The 13,649-nt window shown below is 41.6% G+C and overlaps 2 protein-coding genes across 7 annotated transcripts in view; one reads left to right on the forward strand and one right to left on the reverse strand.

Moving 5' to 3' along the window:
- CABLES1 (Cdk5 and Abl enzyme substrate 1) overlaps positions 1-12,965 on the forward strand; it is a 109,756-nt gene extending 96,791 nt beyond the window's left edge. For both annotated transcript variants that reach the window (XM_056521721.1, XM_056521720.1), the window contains exons 9-10: positions 499-706; positions 10,691-12,965. In XM_056521721.1, the coding sequence (XP_056377696.1) occupies positions 499-706; positions 10,691-10,831 (349 nt within the window). In that variant the 3' untranslated portion in view covers positions 10,832-12,965. The remainder of the gene's footprint in view (positions 1-498; positions 707-10,690) is intronic.
- TMEM241 (transmembrane protein 241) overlaps positions 1-13,649 on the reverse strand; it is a 194,884-nt gene that overhangs the window by 23,008 nt on the left and 158,227 nt on the right. For 2 of the 5 annotated variants that reach the window (XM_056521708.1, XM_056521705.1), the window contains one exon: positions 6,799-8,015. The exons of 2 other annotated variants lie outside the window; for them this stretch is intronic. In XM_056521708.1, the coding sequence (XP_056377683.1) occupies positions 7,943-8,015 (73 nt within the window). In that variant the 3' untranslated portion in view covers positions 6,799-7,942. Of the gene's footprint in view, positions 1-778; positions 8,016-13,649 lie in introns of those variants that run through there. One more of the 5 variants, XR_008844200.1, reaches the window with a different exon arrangement.

The following is a 13,649-nucleotide window of genomic DNA, read 5'->3' on the forward strand; positions in this document are numbered from 1 at the left end:
TTTATTTGCTCTAATAACTATTTATTTTCAGTATTTAATAGTAGGAATCGGTCATGGTGAACTCACTAGAAAAGTTCAGAAGGAGCCTGGAGTACAATAATATTACAGCAAATAGGGGGGTGATTTATTAAAACCTATGCAGAGGAAAAATTGACCAGTTGTCCATAGCAACCAATCAGCTCGCTTCTTTCAGAGTCCTTTTCAAAAACAAAAGAAGCGATCTGATTGGTTGTTATGGGTACAGGTTTTGATATATCTTGCCCATAGTAGCTAGATTCTGGACAAGGGTTGGTAATCCAGGGATTTATTCTGTTTGTCCAATTTTGAGTCAGGAAGGAACTTTTTTTTTTTCCTTAAATTGAGGAAAATTGGCTTCTACCTCATGGGTTTTCTTTTCTCTGAATCAACACTAATAGGCTGAAGTGAATGGATAGATGTTTTCTTTCAGCCGTACCAACTATGTTACTATGATTTGTCTTCTTTATACTATGTTTATAGCCTTAAGCGAGACATTCGGAAGTTGGCCCAGGATGATTGTGGCTATGAAGAACCCACAGTGGCCATGGCATTTGTGTATTTCGAGAAGCTTGCATTGAAGGGGAAGCTGAACAAACAGAACAGAAAACTTTGTGCTGGAGCCTGTATCCTGTTGGCTGCCAAAATTGGGAGTGACCTCCGAAAACATGAAGTTAAACACCTCATTGATGTGAGTAGTTGAAAGAATGGTCAGTCTTAATATATTTACCAATTAGGGATTTAGAGGGAGATTTATGAATACCTGTGCAGAGGGGAAGTGAAGCAGTTGCCCATAGCAACCAATCAGATTACTACTTTCATTTTCCAGAGGCCTTTTTGAAAATGAAAGGAGCGATCTGATTGGTTGCTAGGACCAAATGCTCCACTCTTCCTCTACACAGGTTTTGATAAATCTTTCCCTTAGTCTTTAGGCCAAAAGATTATACTACAGTGTTGGCCAAATTAATAGAAATGTTTTGAGAGAACATTTTTAATTGTTGGTTTGCCTTGCATTATAATACAGGAATATAAAATAATACTAAAGAAACTTAATTTTACATGTTCTTTATAGAACATGTTCTGATAGAAGTTATATTTTTTATATGACCCTTTACTCACTTTCAAAGAGAACAACTTCCTTGCAGTGTTCAGTCATCCAGTCACTGGGTGTCTTAGGCTGGGTTCACACCATGTTTTTGCAATACACTTCCCGTATCAGGTTTTTGATAAAAAACGGATTCCTCAAAACCTGACTAAACTGTATCAAAACGTGTGTACAAATTTTAACCTGTATACGGTTGAAAACCGTATACGGTTTGAAAAATGATCTCCGGTTGTATCCGTTTTTTAAGAAAAAAACTTATAAGTTTTAAACTTTTCACTCCATTTGGAATAAAGCTTCACTTGTTTGATTGAAGTTCCAAGAAAAAAACTGTGCAAAGTCAAAAACCGTATGTTGAAAACCGGATGGAACCGTACGCACATACGGTTCTGTACGGTTCCCATTGACTCCATGTTAAAAAAAAAAAAAAACTTATATGGTTTAATAAAGTTTTTCACCCAGACCAAAAACCGTGGTAGACTGCAGTTTTGGGTACGGGAAAAAAAAAACGGACAAAACCTTATAAGACGCAAAACGGACTAAACCGGATGATGCGTTTGACATACGGTTTACAATGTTAAGTCAATTCATACAGTTTTCTAGACAGTTCCATACGGTTTTTAACATGGTGTGCATGCACCCTTAGCTCTGGTAAGTTCTTTAATCAGTTACTGTTGGTTTATGTTCTTTTTCTGATTTCTGACTTTAGAACAGCCCATAAGTTCATTAATGGATTATTTTGGGGCTGTTGTCTGGCCAAGGCAGTGTTTCCCAACCAGGGTGCCTCCATCTGTTGCAAAACTACAACTCCCAGTATGCCGGGAGTTGTAGTTTTGCAACAGCTGGAGGCACCCTGGTTGGGAAACACTTGGGCCAACACTTAGTGCCATGATCCTTACGTGTCACTTCATGACCTTTGTGACACGGGGAACCACCTTGCATGAAGATACTAAAAGTGTGCTAAAATTTGAGATTTTCCTAGTTATTATGACGGAAAATATGGATTTTATAAACAACAGGAGGCGAGTAATATAATGCATATCTTTCTCTTTATAAACTCTCAGCAGCGAAACAGTTAATACAGTGAAAAAGAAAAAAGCTTAGAACGCATCCAAACATGACTAGACAGGTAGCCAATCACTGAAGACCCTAGTCCATAAATTGCTCGTCTGTGAGGTAATCTTCCTCTTTCTCGATGCATGAAGATAAACCAAAGTTCATAAGTAGAAATTGAAGACTTCGAACACTTTGATGACTTCTCAATAGGTATTCGGAACAGTAGGAACGGGATGTAGAAGAATTAGACTCAAATCTATGAAAGTGAAGCTTTGTGGATTCCATCAGTAAGCTGAAATAAGACAAAAAGAGTGATAATAGGGTAGGGAATTAGGGAGGGATATTACTCGCCTCCTGTTGTTTATAAAATCCATATTTTCCGTCATAATAACTAGGAAAATCTCAAATTTTATCACAACAGGAGGCTCCTAATATAATGCAAGTTTAAAGCTATACAATTGATTACAACACTGACATAGATATGTGAGATTCTGGTCTAAAATAAAAGGCTTTGAAAGTAGATTCTGAAGACCAATCTGCGGCCTTCAGGAGATCATTAAGTGAGCCACCTGTTTGGATAGTTTTTGTGGACATGGCACTTCTTAAGGAGTGGGCACCGAATTGGGAAGTGTCAATACCTGCAAGAGACATGGTGTGTCTGACCCATCTAGCTAAGGTGGGAGAGGATACAGGAAGGTGTGGTTTTCGGAAAGAAATGAGAAGTTGAGAGTTATTAGGGGATCTGAGAGAAAAGGTCTTGGATTCGTAAGATTTAAGACATCTGACAAGGCATAATTTGGGATGTTGAAGAAAAGTCGGATAGAAAACTGATTGAATATTGGTTTTTGTACGGCGTGAAATCCTGAAGGTAACTCCTTGAGGTGTAAAGGATCTGGAAGATATGTCCAGAGCCTTAACATCGGATACTCTTTTGATTGAGATTAAGCAGAGGAGAACTGTTAGTTTATAAGAGAGGAATTTTAATGAAAGTGAGTCATTGTCTTCCCAAGAAGAGAATAAATTGAGGATAAGGGATACGTCCCAGGTAGAGCGATATCTAGGAAGAGGGGGTCTTTTAAATCGAATGCCTTTGAGTAATCTACATATGAGAGGATGTTTACCGATGGGGAGTGAATTAATGAGGTTATGTTCTGAGGAGATGGCAGATCTATATAAATTAATAGTCCTATAGGCTTTGCCAGAGTCGAAGGCTTCAGATAAATAATTTAGGATATTTGAGATAGATGAGTTATAGGGATCCAGGTGTCGTTGAGAGCACCAATGAACCCAAAATTGCCAGGCTGATCTGTAAGCCTTTCTGGTGCCCGGAGCCCAGGCTTCGGATAATATGTCTTTAGCTGATTGCGAAATTTCAATATTAGGGGTTGTTGATTCGATACGAGGCAAGCTACCAGGTTGAGGCCTCCAGAAAGAACAAGAGGGTGTTGATTCCCTGAAGGATCTAGGAGAATGGATGGATGATTGGGAAGAAGGAGTGGGAAGTCTATGAGGAGAGATAGAATCTGGGGGAACCAAGATTGGGATGGCCAATGGGGAATTATCAAGACTATTGTGGATTTCTGATAGATGACTTGAGATAACACTCTTGGAATCAAGGCAAATGGAGGGAAGGCGTAGAGTGTCGTTTCCGGCCAAATCTGTAGGAATGCATCTACTCCTAGAGCTTCTGGGTCCGGACGCCAACTGAAGAACAGAGGTAATTGGCGATTCAGTCGAGAGGCAAATAGGTCCATGTATAGAGGACCCCAATGGGAATTTATTGATGAGAAAATGGCAGGATCTAGTGTCCAGTCGCTGTGGTCTGATAGGTAGCGGGAGTTCCAGTCTGCCACATCGTTGGATAGACCAGGTAAGTATTCTGCTTTCAAGATAATATTCCTGTCGAAACAGAAGTTCCAGATATTGATTGTAATATCTGAGAGAATTTTCGAAGTGGTACCTCCTAACTTGTTTATGTATTGGACTGCTGATATATTGTCCAAGCGAAGTAAAATGCAGCAATGCGATCTGAATTTTGCAAAGCTCTTGATGGCGAAGAAACCTGCTAATAATTCCAATGCATTTATGTGAAGGGAACCTTCTTGTTCTGACCATTTTCCTCCCGTAGAAAGGGATCCGCAACGAGCTCCCCAGCCTACAAGACTGGCGTCTGACTCTATGATCAGATCTGGGTTGCAATTGAAGATTGCTTTGCCGTTCCAGGTCTGGATATGGCCAAGCCACCAGAGGAGTTCCTCCCTGGCCTCTATCGATAGGGGTATGAAGTCCGAATAGGCAAGGCCTTCCCTCAGATGCTGAATCTTGAGGCGTTGAAGAGCCCTGTAATGTAAGGGGGCTGGGAAAATTGCTTGTATGGACGCAGATAAAAGACCCACAATACGAGCGATGCTTTTTAGGGATATTAGATCTTTGTTCAGAGTAGAACGAATTTCTTTTCTGATCAATTGTAATTTCTTGGAGGGTAAACTCAGCGTGGTTGTCTGAGTGTTGATGGAAAATCCTAGAAATTCTACTTCCCTTGACGGGGTCAATACTGATTTCTTGAGATTGATAGAAAATCCCAAGTTGGTTAGAAGGGATAATGTCCATTGAAGATGTCGTTGGATCAGAATTTTTGATTGAGCCATGATGAGGATGTCGTCTAAGTAGATGATAAGACGAACACCTCTGCTCCTCAGTAGAGATATTATTGGCTTCAAGATTTTGGTGAAGCACCAGGGGGCCGATGAGAGGCCGAATGGGAGGCAGGTAAATTGCCATTTCTGATTTTGCCATAGGAATTGCAGGTAAAGTTGGTGAGATGGATGAATAGGGACTGTAAGATAGGCATCTTTCAGATCCACTTTTACTAGCCAATCGTTTAGGAGAAGGAGGTCTCTTAGGAGATGAATACCCTCCATTTTGAAATGGTGGTATACTACGAAGTTGTTGAGATATCGTAAATTGATTACAGGTCTGTATCCCCCATCTTTCTTTTTTACTAGAAAGATGTTGCTGAGGAAGCCTGGGGATTGAAGGGGTACTTGAATGATGGCATTCTTTGAAGATAAATCCATCAATTCCTGATTGATGAGATCTTTGTCTTGGGTGGAGAAATGAATGGGATGGGGTGGAGAGATTTGAATTGGGGGGGAAATGAATTATATCATGTAACCTGATATTGTGTTCAGTACCCATGAGTCTGAGGTTATTGAAGCCCAAGCTTGGGAAAAATGTTGGAGTCTTCCCCCGAGAGGAAGGAGGGAAGAAAATAGGGGAATTGGACTCACCTGAGGAAGGTCTGGATCTGGGAAATCCTCTGTTTCCTCTTGCCCTCCAAGGTCTGGCTCGGGATGGGAAGAAGGGCGATGCTTGATAAGTAGAGGTGGGATTCTGTGGTCTTTCCTGGTTGTAGGAGCCTTTGAAGTATCCTCTGGATGTTGCTGAGCGGCTGGAAAAACGGCTCCTCCCTTTTCCAGCCCTGCCAAAAACTCTACTCTGGAAGACCTTTCTTAGTGAATTTTGGGCCTTATCCAAAGAAGTAAATATTCCTACAAATTTTCCTATTTCTTTGACAAATCCGTCACCAAATAAGAGACCTTCGGTAGAAGGTCCAAATTCTGCAGTAGCTAAATTAGTTAACTGGGGGTCCAGTTTCATCAGAATTGTCCTTCGCCTTTCAGCGGTCATTGCAGCATTACCGTTACCGAAGAAACATATGGCCCTTTGGACCCAGCCATGAATAATGGAGGCGTCCATTGGTTGTCCTGATGCCATTGATTGTTCTGATATATCAAAGATCTTAGAGAGGGGGCCTAAAATGTCCAAGTATTTATCTTGAACGCTTTTGAGGGAACGATCAAGTCCTTTTTTAGGGTTTTTACCCGTCTTTAATATATATTTCACTAAAACTGGGTCCAGTTCGGGGGTTACTGCTGCTAGGTCTGGGAGAGAAGGCCTTGGGCACTCTGCACGTAATTTATTACGAGCGGATCTGTCAAGTGCTTTTTTAACCTTTGAGGTTAGATACTTGGCAATCTGTGGATGAGGTACCCAATCTGAGGATCTTGGGTGTGCAATGGAGTCAGGCTCAAAGTAAGGGTTACCCTGAGTGTCCAAAATAATTGGAGTGGTTTTTTCTGTTGAAGTCTCAACAGCAGGAGGGTCAACAATTTCTCCTTCTTCAGACCCAATATCTTCCATCTCAATAGATAGGTCATCATCGGAAATATCAGAATATGAATCTGAATCATGGTGGGTCAAATATACGTCCGGTTTCGCCCTTTTATGGGCTGTCTGAGTCCGAATATTAGACGCTTCCTCTCGGACAGAGGGTCTGGTCTGTGAACTAGTAGCACAGAATTCAGGGCCACTGGAAGTAGGTGACATGCTATAATGGGCCTGACCTACCCTGGTTTCAGGTATTGGTTTATGTTTACGGGTTTTACGGTCGTCCGAACAGAATTTTTGTTTCTTTAAGCGTTTACCGGCTTGCTTATGACCCATTGCTAATTGAGCAGTAGATTCCTCTGCAGACCAATATTGATCTGAGGGTGTAGAGAAAATATTTGGTTTATTATGTGCCATAACCAACGAAATGGACCTGGCAACTGTATCATTAAGTACTGATATAGCAGATGACATTGCTGTATTAATTGATTTAGATATGGACATGTCCACCATAGACTGAATACGGTCTTGTGTCCTAGGGTCAAAATTATCTGTCTCCAAAGGGTTAACCTCCATATTGGTGGGTGAGGTATTTTCCATTATAATATAGAGCGGAGCAGAGTGAATATAATATGTTAGGTGGAAGTCTATAGTAAAGTTAGGAATATGGTAATGATGGAGTTAATTCAAATAAGGTAGTCTCTTGTTAATAACTACTAGTTGGCAGTATAAGAATTTAAGGGAGCCTTCGGTGGAGGTGTAAATGGAGGCAGGGTGTAGTACAGATAGCTGTGAGGAAATTCTGACAGGAACAGTTGAGCGCGAACAGCTGATAAGAATGCTGGCAGTTGTGTGAGGAGACTCCGTTCACTGAGTGGGAGCGAGATCTCGCGACAGCCGGGATTACAAACGCTGATAAGGAAGCATAGCTGTCAACGGGTGAGAGCGGCAGAGTCTCGGAGTTCAGATAAACTGTATTTAGGTATGAGGGACCGTAATAATAAAGGGATACAGTGGAGATAATGAATTATTATCTGGAGGAGGGGGGGGGGGGAGGGGGAATGTAAGATGAATGAGTAGGGTTGAACTATAAGGAAAGTGTTAACAGTAAATTAAGTAACAGTCACTGGTAATGGATATGGTGAAGGTGACTTAAAGAAAAATGCTATAAATATGTATAATGAGGTATATATATATATCACAGAGTCGGTAACAATGATAATATAACAATAAGCAATAAATGCAATACGTATCTTTAGCTGAGAGCAGCGAGAAAGAGGAAGATTACCTCACAGACGAGCAATTTATGGACTAGGGTCTTCAGTGATTGGCTACCTGTCTAGTCATGTTTGGATGCGTTCTAAGCTTTTTTCTTTTTCACTGTATTAACTGTTTCGCTGCTGAGAGTTTATAAAGAGAAAGATATGCATTATATTAGGAGCCTCCTGTTGTGATAAAATTGTAATTTTTCTGAAAGAAGATGCTTATGGATCAAAACTGTCTAACAAGATCAGTGTTTGTACATCATCTGTCAGCCAAATCCAGAAGAAACAAATAGCCAATGAAACATTGTCCTCCAGATGTGACAGGACAGGACACTTAGGATGACTCCATTTTGATCAGGGAATGTCGAACAAAGCTTCGTCCAGACTTCTGAATTATGGACTTCGACCTTTGAAGAAACAGACAAACTAAACAAATGAAGACTTGACTGGGCTAAACAGTTGGAAAACTGGTCAACAGCAATCTGGGAATTGGGAATTAGTGTGTTTATGTGACTAGCTGAACAAAATTTGTTTTTACATATACATATTTTTGCAGCAAACAGGTATACGCAGCAGCACTCTGGAGTAGTGAAAATAGTCACTTTTATTATCACCAAAATGTACAGCGAGGTTTCAACCACCTCTTGTGGCCGTCATCAAGATGACGGCCACGAGAGGTGGTTGAAACGTCGCTGTACATTTTGGTGATAATAAAAGTCACTATTTTCACTACTCCGGAGTGCTGCTGCGTATACCTGTTTGCTGCATCTACTTGGGGCCCGAGGACCAGGACCCAACCACAGCTTGTACCCCCCTGACTTTATACTTGTGAGTGCTGCTCCATCTGCTTCTTCTTTACATATTTTTGGTTACTTATACAGATTATGCTTGATGTGTAAGTTGTTTTCAGTGATAAGAGAATCATTCAGTTTTCTGAGCAGCAAGTGCAATATGCCAGATGATAGGGTAGAGAACAAATGAGGGAAGACTGCATCATCCAGTGAGTCTAGCGCCAAACTCAGGTCATAGTATGGAGCGCATTGAATATCTTAAGAACAGGCAGGCTATACATTGTTCAGGGTAAAATGTCGCAGCAACAGTACTGATCCATCGGCTGTGTGACCAGGCCAGGAGTCTTTATCTTCAAGCATGATGGTGTCCCATGTCACAGTGGTCATGAAGTGATGTGTTTTATTGAGGATCATGGCACTGAAGTGTTGTCTTGGCCAGGCAGCAGCCCATAGGGCTGGGCAGTATGATGAAATATGTGTATCATGGTATTTTTTGTAACTTATGGCGGTTCCACGGTATATAATGGTATTCCCCCCCCCCCCCCCCCCCCAAAAAAAATAAAATAATTATAAGCCCAGTGCTGCTCTGTCCCCATCGGGGTAAATACTCACATATCACCCGCAAGCGCTGGCCTTCTCGTCCTCCTGTTTGCTGCGGGGCACTGACACTCTATACTGTACGCTGTATCCCTATCCCTGGGCTGCAAAAGGTAAACAAAATGAACTTTAACGCTCCTTCTTACGTCTGCCTCACGTTCTTCCTGGGGACGGGAACGTCGGACAGCCGTCAGCCTATCACCAGCCACAGCGATGTTCCGCCTCGGCCGGTGATAGGCTGAGCCGGCTTCTTACATGACAGTGCGCTCAACCTATCACCGGCCGAACATCGCTGCGGCCGGTGATAGGCTGAAGGCTGTCCGACGTTCCCGTCCCCAGGAAGCTGGTCCGGACCGACGGGGAAGGTGAGTTAAAGTTTATTTTGTTTATCTTTTGCAGCCCGGGCATAGGGATACAGCGTACAGTGTAGAGTGTCAGCACTGGCGGCCGCAACAAACAGGAGGACGAGGAGGGCAGCACTTGCGGGCGATATGTGAGTATTTACCCTTATGGGGACAGCGCAGCGCTGGGCTGATAATTATTTGGGGGGGGGGGGGCAGAACAGCGCTCGCGGGTCACATATGATTAGTTACCCGATGTGGGGATAGAGCAGCGCTGCGGCTGATAATTTATTCGTTCCTGAGGGGGAGGGGCCAAGCCGGTATTGCGGTATGGGTAAAAATTCATATCGTGCAGCACAAAAATTTCGGTATTCGGTATGAACCGGTATACCGCCCAGCCCTAGCAACCCGTATATTAATCCATTGAGCAACTAATGGGCAGTTCTGAAGTTGAAAATGGGGAAGAAGTAAAAAAAAAAAAAAAAAAAAAAAAAGGACCAAACAAACAGCAACTGATGGAATAACAGATCTCCGCTTGGGAATGCAGTGCTGTATGACTGAACTCTACAAGGGAGTTGTGTTCTCTATGCCTGAAAGAGATAAATCCTTCAAATCGAGCAAAGGGCCATCTACATAACAAATTTATGTAAACAAGATTTCTATCAAAACATGTTTTTCTTGTAAAATAAAGTGTTTTTAGTGTTATTTGATATTCCTGTATTGAAATACAAGGCAAACAAGAAATGTTTAAAACACTTTTATAAAATTGGCCAAAACATGTATGTATTTAAAGGGACACTCGAGACATAGTGCAGGACCAGAGGGGATGGTACTTTACACAGGAATTGTTTGTTCAGTGTTTTTTGAATCCCAGTGTCATGTGATGCCCCCTTGCATCCTACAATTGCCGTAAAGCCTTATGTTCATTTTGTGTGACGTATTTTTATTTTTTTTCCCACTTTTGGATCACTGAATGACTCAAAACATCTTGCCAGTTGGCAAGGGTGTTCCTGAAATATTAAATGCTTATACCAATTGTTCTTTAAGCACAACAAAACAAAGATAACCGCTTTTATTCATTACACAGTTCATCACTGCTGTTTGTAAGATGCCCCGTCTAAGGTTACCAGAGGTGAAGCTGTGGGCAGACACACTTTTTAGTGTTCTGGTGACTCAAGAGGAATTCTATGACATCCTTATCTCCTAATGGGGCATATGAAAGATGCTGTCAGTATAGAAATATCCATTATCATCAGGAGCCATGTTAAATGTTAATTCCTCCAGATATTTGCACTATTTTAGATATGGAATGTGGAGCTGTTAACGTGTCCTTTTCTGCCATCTTTTCTGTAGAAACTGGAAGAAAAGTTTCGCCTGAACAGACGGGAGTTAATGGCATTTGAGTTTCCTATCCTGGTTGCCTTGGAATTTGCGCTTCACCTCCCAGAGCATGAAGTAATGCCCCATTATAGACGCTTGGTCCAAAGCTCCTAGCACAGGATAAACCTCAGATATCTTTCTCTGGGACATTGAATGAACAGAGCCACCGCTGCTACAGGACATGCAAAAATACTCAAGTGTCCTTGTCGTCTACACACAGTCTGGACAGCCATTTTACCAACAAGGCCACAACTCCCAAAGTAGCTCAGCGACCACTACGTACATCCCTGAGAACAATAGGGTGAATTTAGGATCAACCTATAGAATGGCTGCAGTCATTGTGTGTAGGTGATGAATGCACTTCTAATACCAATGGTTTCATTGGTGCAACTCTGATATTGCTTTTTTACAAAGACACTATAACTGTTAGGTGGAGACATAATATGGAAGACAGACTGAGGTATTACACCATTCCTCTCCCCAGAACAGTCCATTATTTTAATTTTTTGCTTTGGATCTACAAGTGGACTTTAGTCTGTCGCCTTCAGAGCTGACATTCACCATAAAGAGAGGGGACCTGCATTTATGAATAGTGTCAGACGTTATCTCACTGTGTCAAATACAACCGTGCCAGTGTCTTTTCTACCTTTTTTTGTATAAGGTCTTTGCTGTGTGGTTTTTAACACCCGGGTGACTTCTGGCCAGGTTAGGAAGGCTGAAGCAATGGACTATATCATCTTCCGATTAAACCTTGTGGCACTAGGCATGACACTTGTGGGCCAACACTACAAACTGGTTCATTCTATCAGTGTACGATCGAAGGCTGAGCATTTTTATGACTTTCAGAGTTTTTGATATAAAGCCACGTCATTTTAAACTATTGCACTTTTCCCTTCTAGAGGAAATGCGTCTAGTCGCACAATTTGTCGAGATTCTGTGCTCTATGTTAGAGTGCATTTTAAGCACGTTTTCTTGTGCTTTATGTTAAGCAGTGTTTAAATGATCATAAGCAGCTGCCCGTTATAATGTGCTACAATACATTCATCTCCAACATTGCCTAAGTGTGCTTCTATGAAAAACAATGTAACCTAAAGCATATCTAGCATCAGACTGAAAGAACATGATGACAATTGTTATTGTACTATATGTTTTTAAAGTTGTCTCATTTGGCAGCCTCAAGAATACTTGACTTTTATATAACAGAAATAATATAGACAAATGAGTGCAATGTCTATGAGATGTTCTTTGGTAGCACCACAGTTCATATTTTTTAAAGGGGTACTCCGGCCCTTAGACATCTTATCCCCTATCCAAAGGATAGGGGATAAGATGTCTCACCACAGGGGTCCCGCTACTGGGACCCCGTAATATTGTATTCGCCACTTACCTGTTTGAGCTGCACGCCACAGTGCCAGCTCACAAACAGCTGGGTGGCGACCACGGGGCCGGAGTATCGTGACGTCATGACTCCGCCCCCATGTGATGTCACCCCCGGCTATGCAAGTCTATGGGAGGGGGCGTGGCGGCCACAGGGGCGGAGTCATGACGTCACTATACTCCAGCCCCGTGCAGCTCAAACAGGTGGGTGGCGAAAACAAGATTGCGGGGGTCCCCAGCAATAGGGCATAAGATGTCTCAGGGCCGGAGTACCCCTTTAAAGTGTAGCTTTACCTGCACTCATAGGGGACTTCAGCTTTGTGGGCTGTCTCAGTATTCAGACTATGATGTCATTTTTACCTCATGACCCACCCATGATAGTAGTGACATCATTGGTTTCCAGGCAACTGCAAGATCTGCATCATCCCCAAGAGGCTGGTTACACTTGAAAGCATAACTACAGTGTTGTTGTGGCGGCAGGATATACTTTTAAAATTCCTGACAACTCCGTAGCCCACTGCTAAAGCAAATGCTCCACGAAATTGCCAAATGCCCCATAAATGTTGCCCGTAGTTTTAAAAGTGTATCCTGCCACCGCAACAGCAAGTGTATTTATACTTTAAATATTCACTGCCAAATATACACTACTTTATCCAAATGCTTTGGTTCTTGGGGACATGGGGTTTTATTTTTATACATTTTATTTTCTGATTGTTTGATCATTAGTTGAACACTTCATGTTTAAGGGCTATGACCGGGCGTCAAATGGTAAACACTATTCTGCTCTGTTGTGGCATCTTTGGCCGTTGATTTAACAAATGATCACCGAATGTTGTGAACTTATCTCTAAATACAATATGTTGAATTGAAATTGTGCCTTTGACTGCTATATCGTTTAGGTCTAGTTCACTTATTCTCATTTTTCGCTACATTCACATTTAAGTAAATATATATAATTTTTTTAATAAAATGAGAACTATAAAAAAAAATTCTGAAGTTTCATGAATTTAATAGTACTAAGAATTGAGACAAACATGTAGAATGTAGTATATCACTTATAGTATGTAAGCCTAAATTCATTCAAAACCTGAATATTTCAGTTTGAGTTGACTTAAAGGGGTATTCCAGGCAAAACCTTTTTTTATATATATCAACTGGCTCCGGAAAGTTAAACAGATTTGTAAATTACTTCTATTAAAAAATCTTAATCCTTCCAATAGTTATTAGCTTCTGAAGTTTTCTGTCTAACTGCTCAATGATGATGTCACGTCCCGGGAGCTGTGCATGATGGGAGAATATCCCCATAGGAACTGCACAGCTCCCGGGACGTGAGTCATCAGAGAGCAGTTAGACAGAAAACAACAACTCAACTTCAGAAGCTAATAACTATTGGAAGGATGAAGATTTTTTAATAGAAGTAATTTACAAATCTGTTTAATTTTCCGGAGCCAGTTGATATATGAAAAAAGGTTTTGGCCTGGAATACCCCTTTAAGCATTACCCCACAATGTGTCAATCTCCTACCCCCTGAGGTCCTGGAAACCATTGCGGTTTG

Source organism: Hyla sarda, chromosome 5, assembly GCF_029499605.1.
Source record: "Hyla sarda isolate aHylSar1 chromosome 5, aHylSar1.hap1, whole genome shotgun sequence".
Taxonomy (NCBI): Eukaryota; Metazoa; Chordata; class Amphibia; order Anura; family Hylidae; genus Hyla; species Hyla sarda.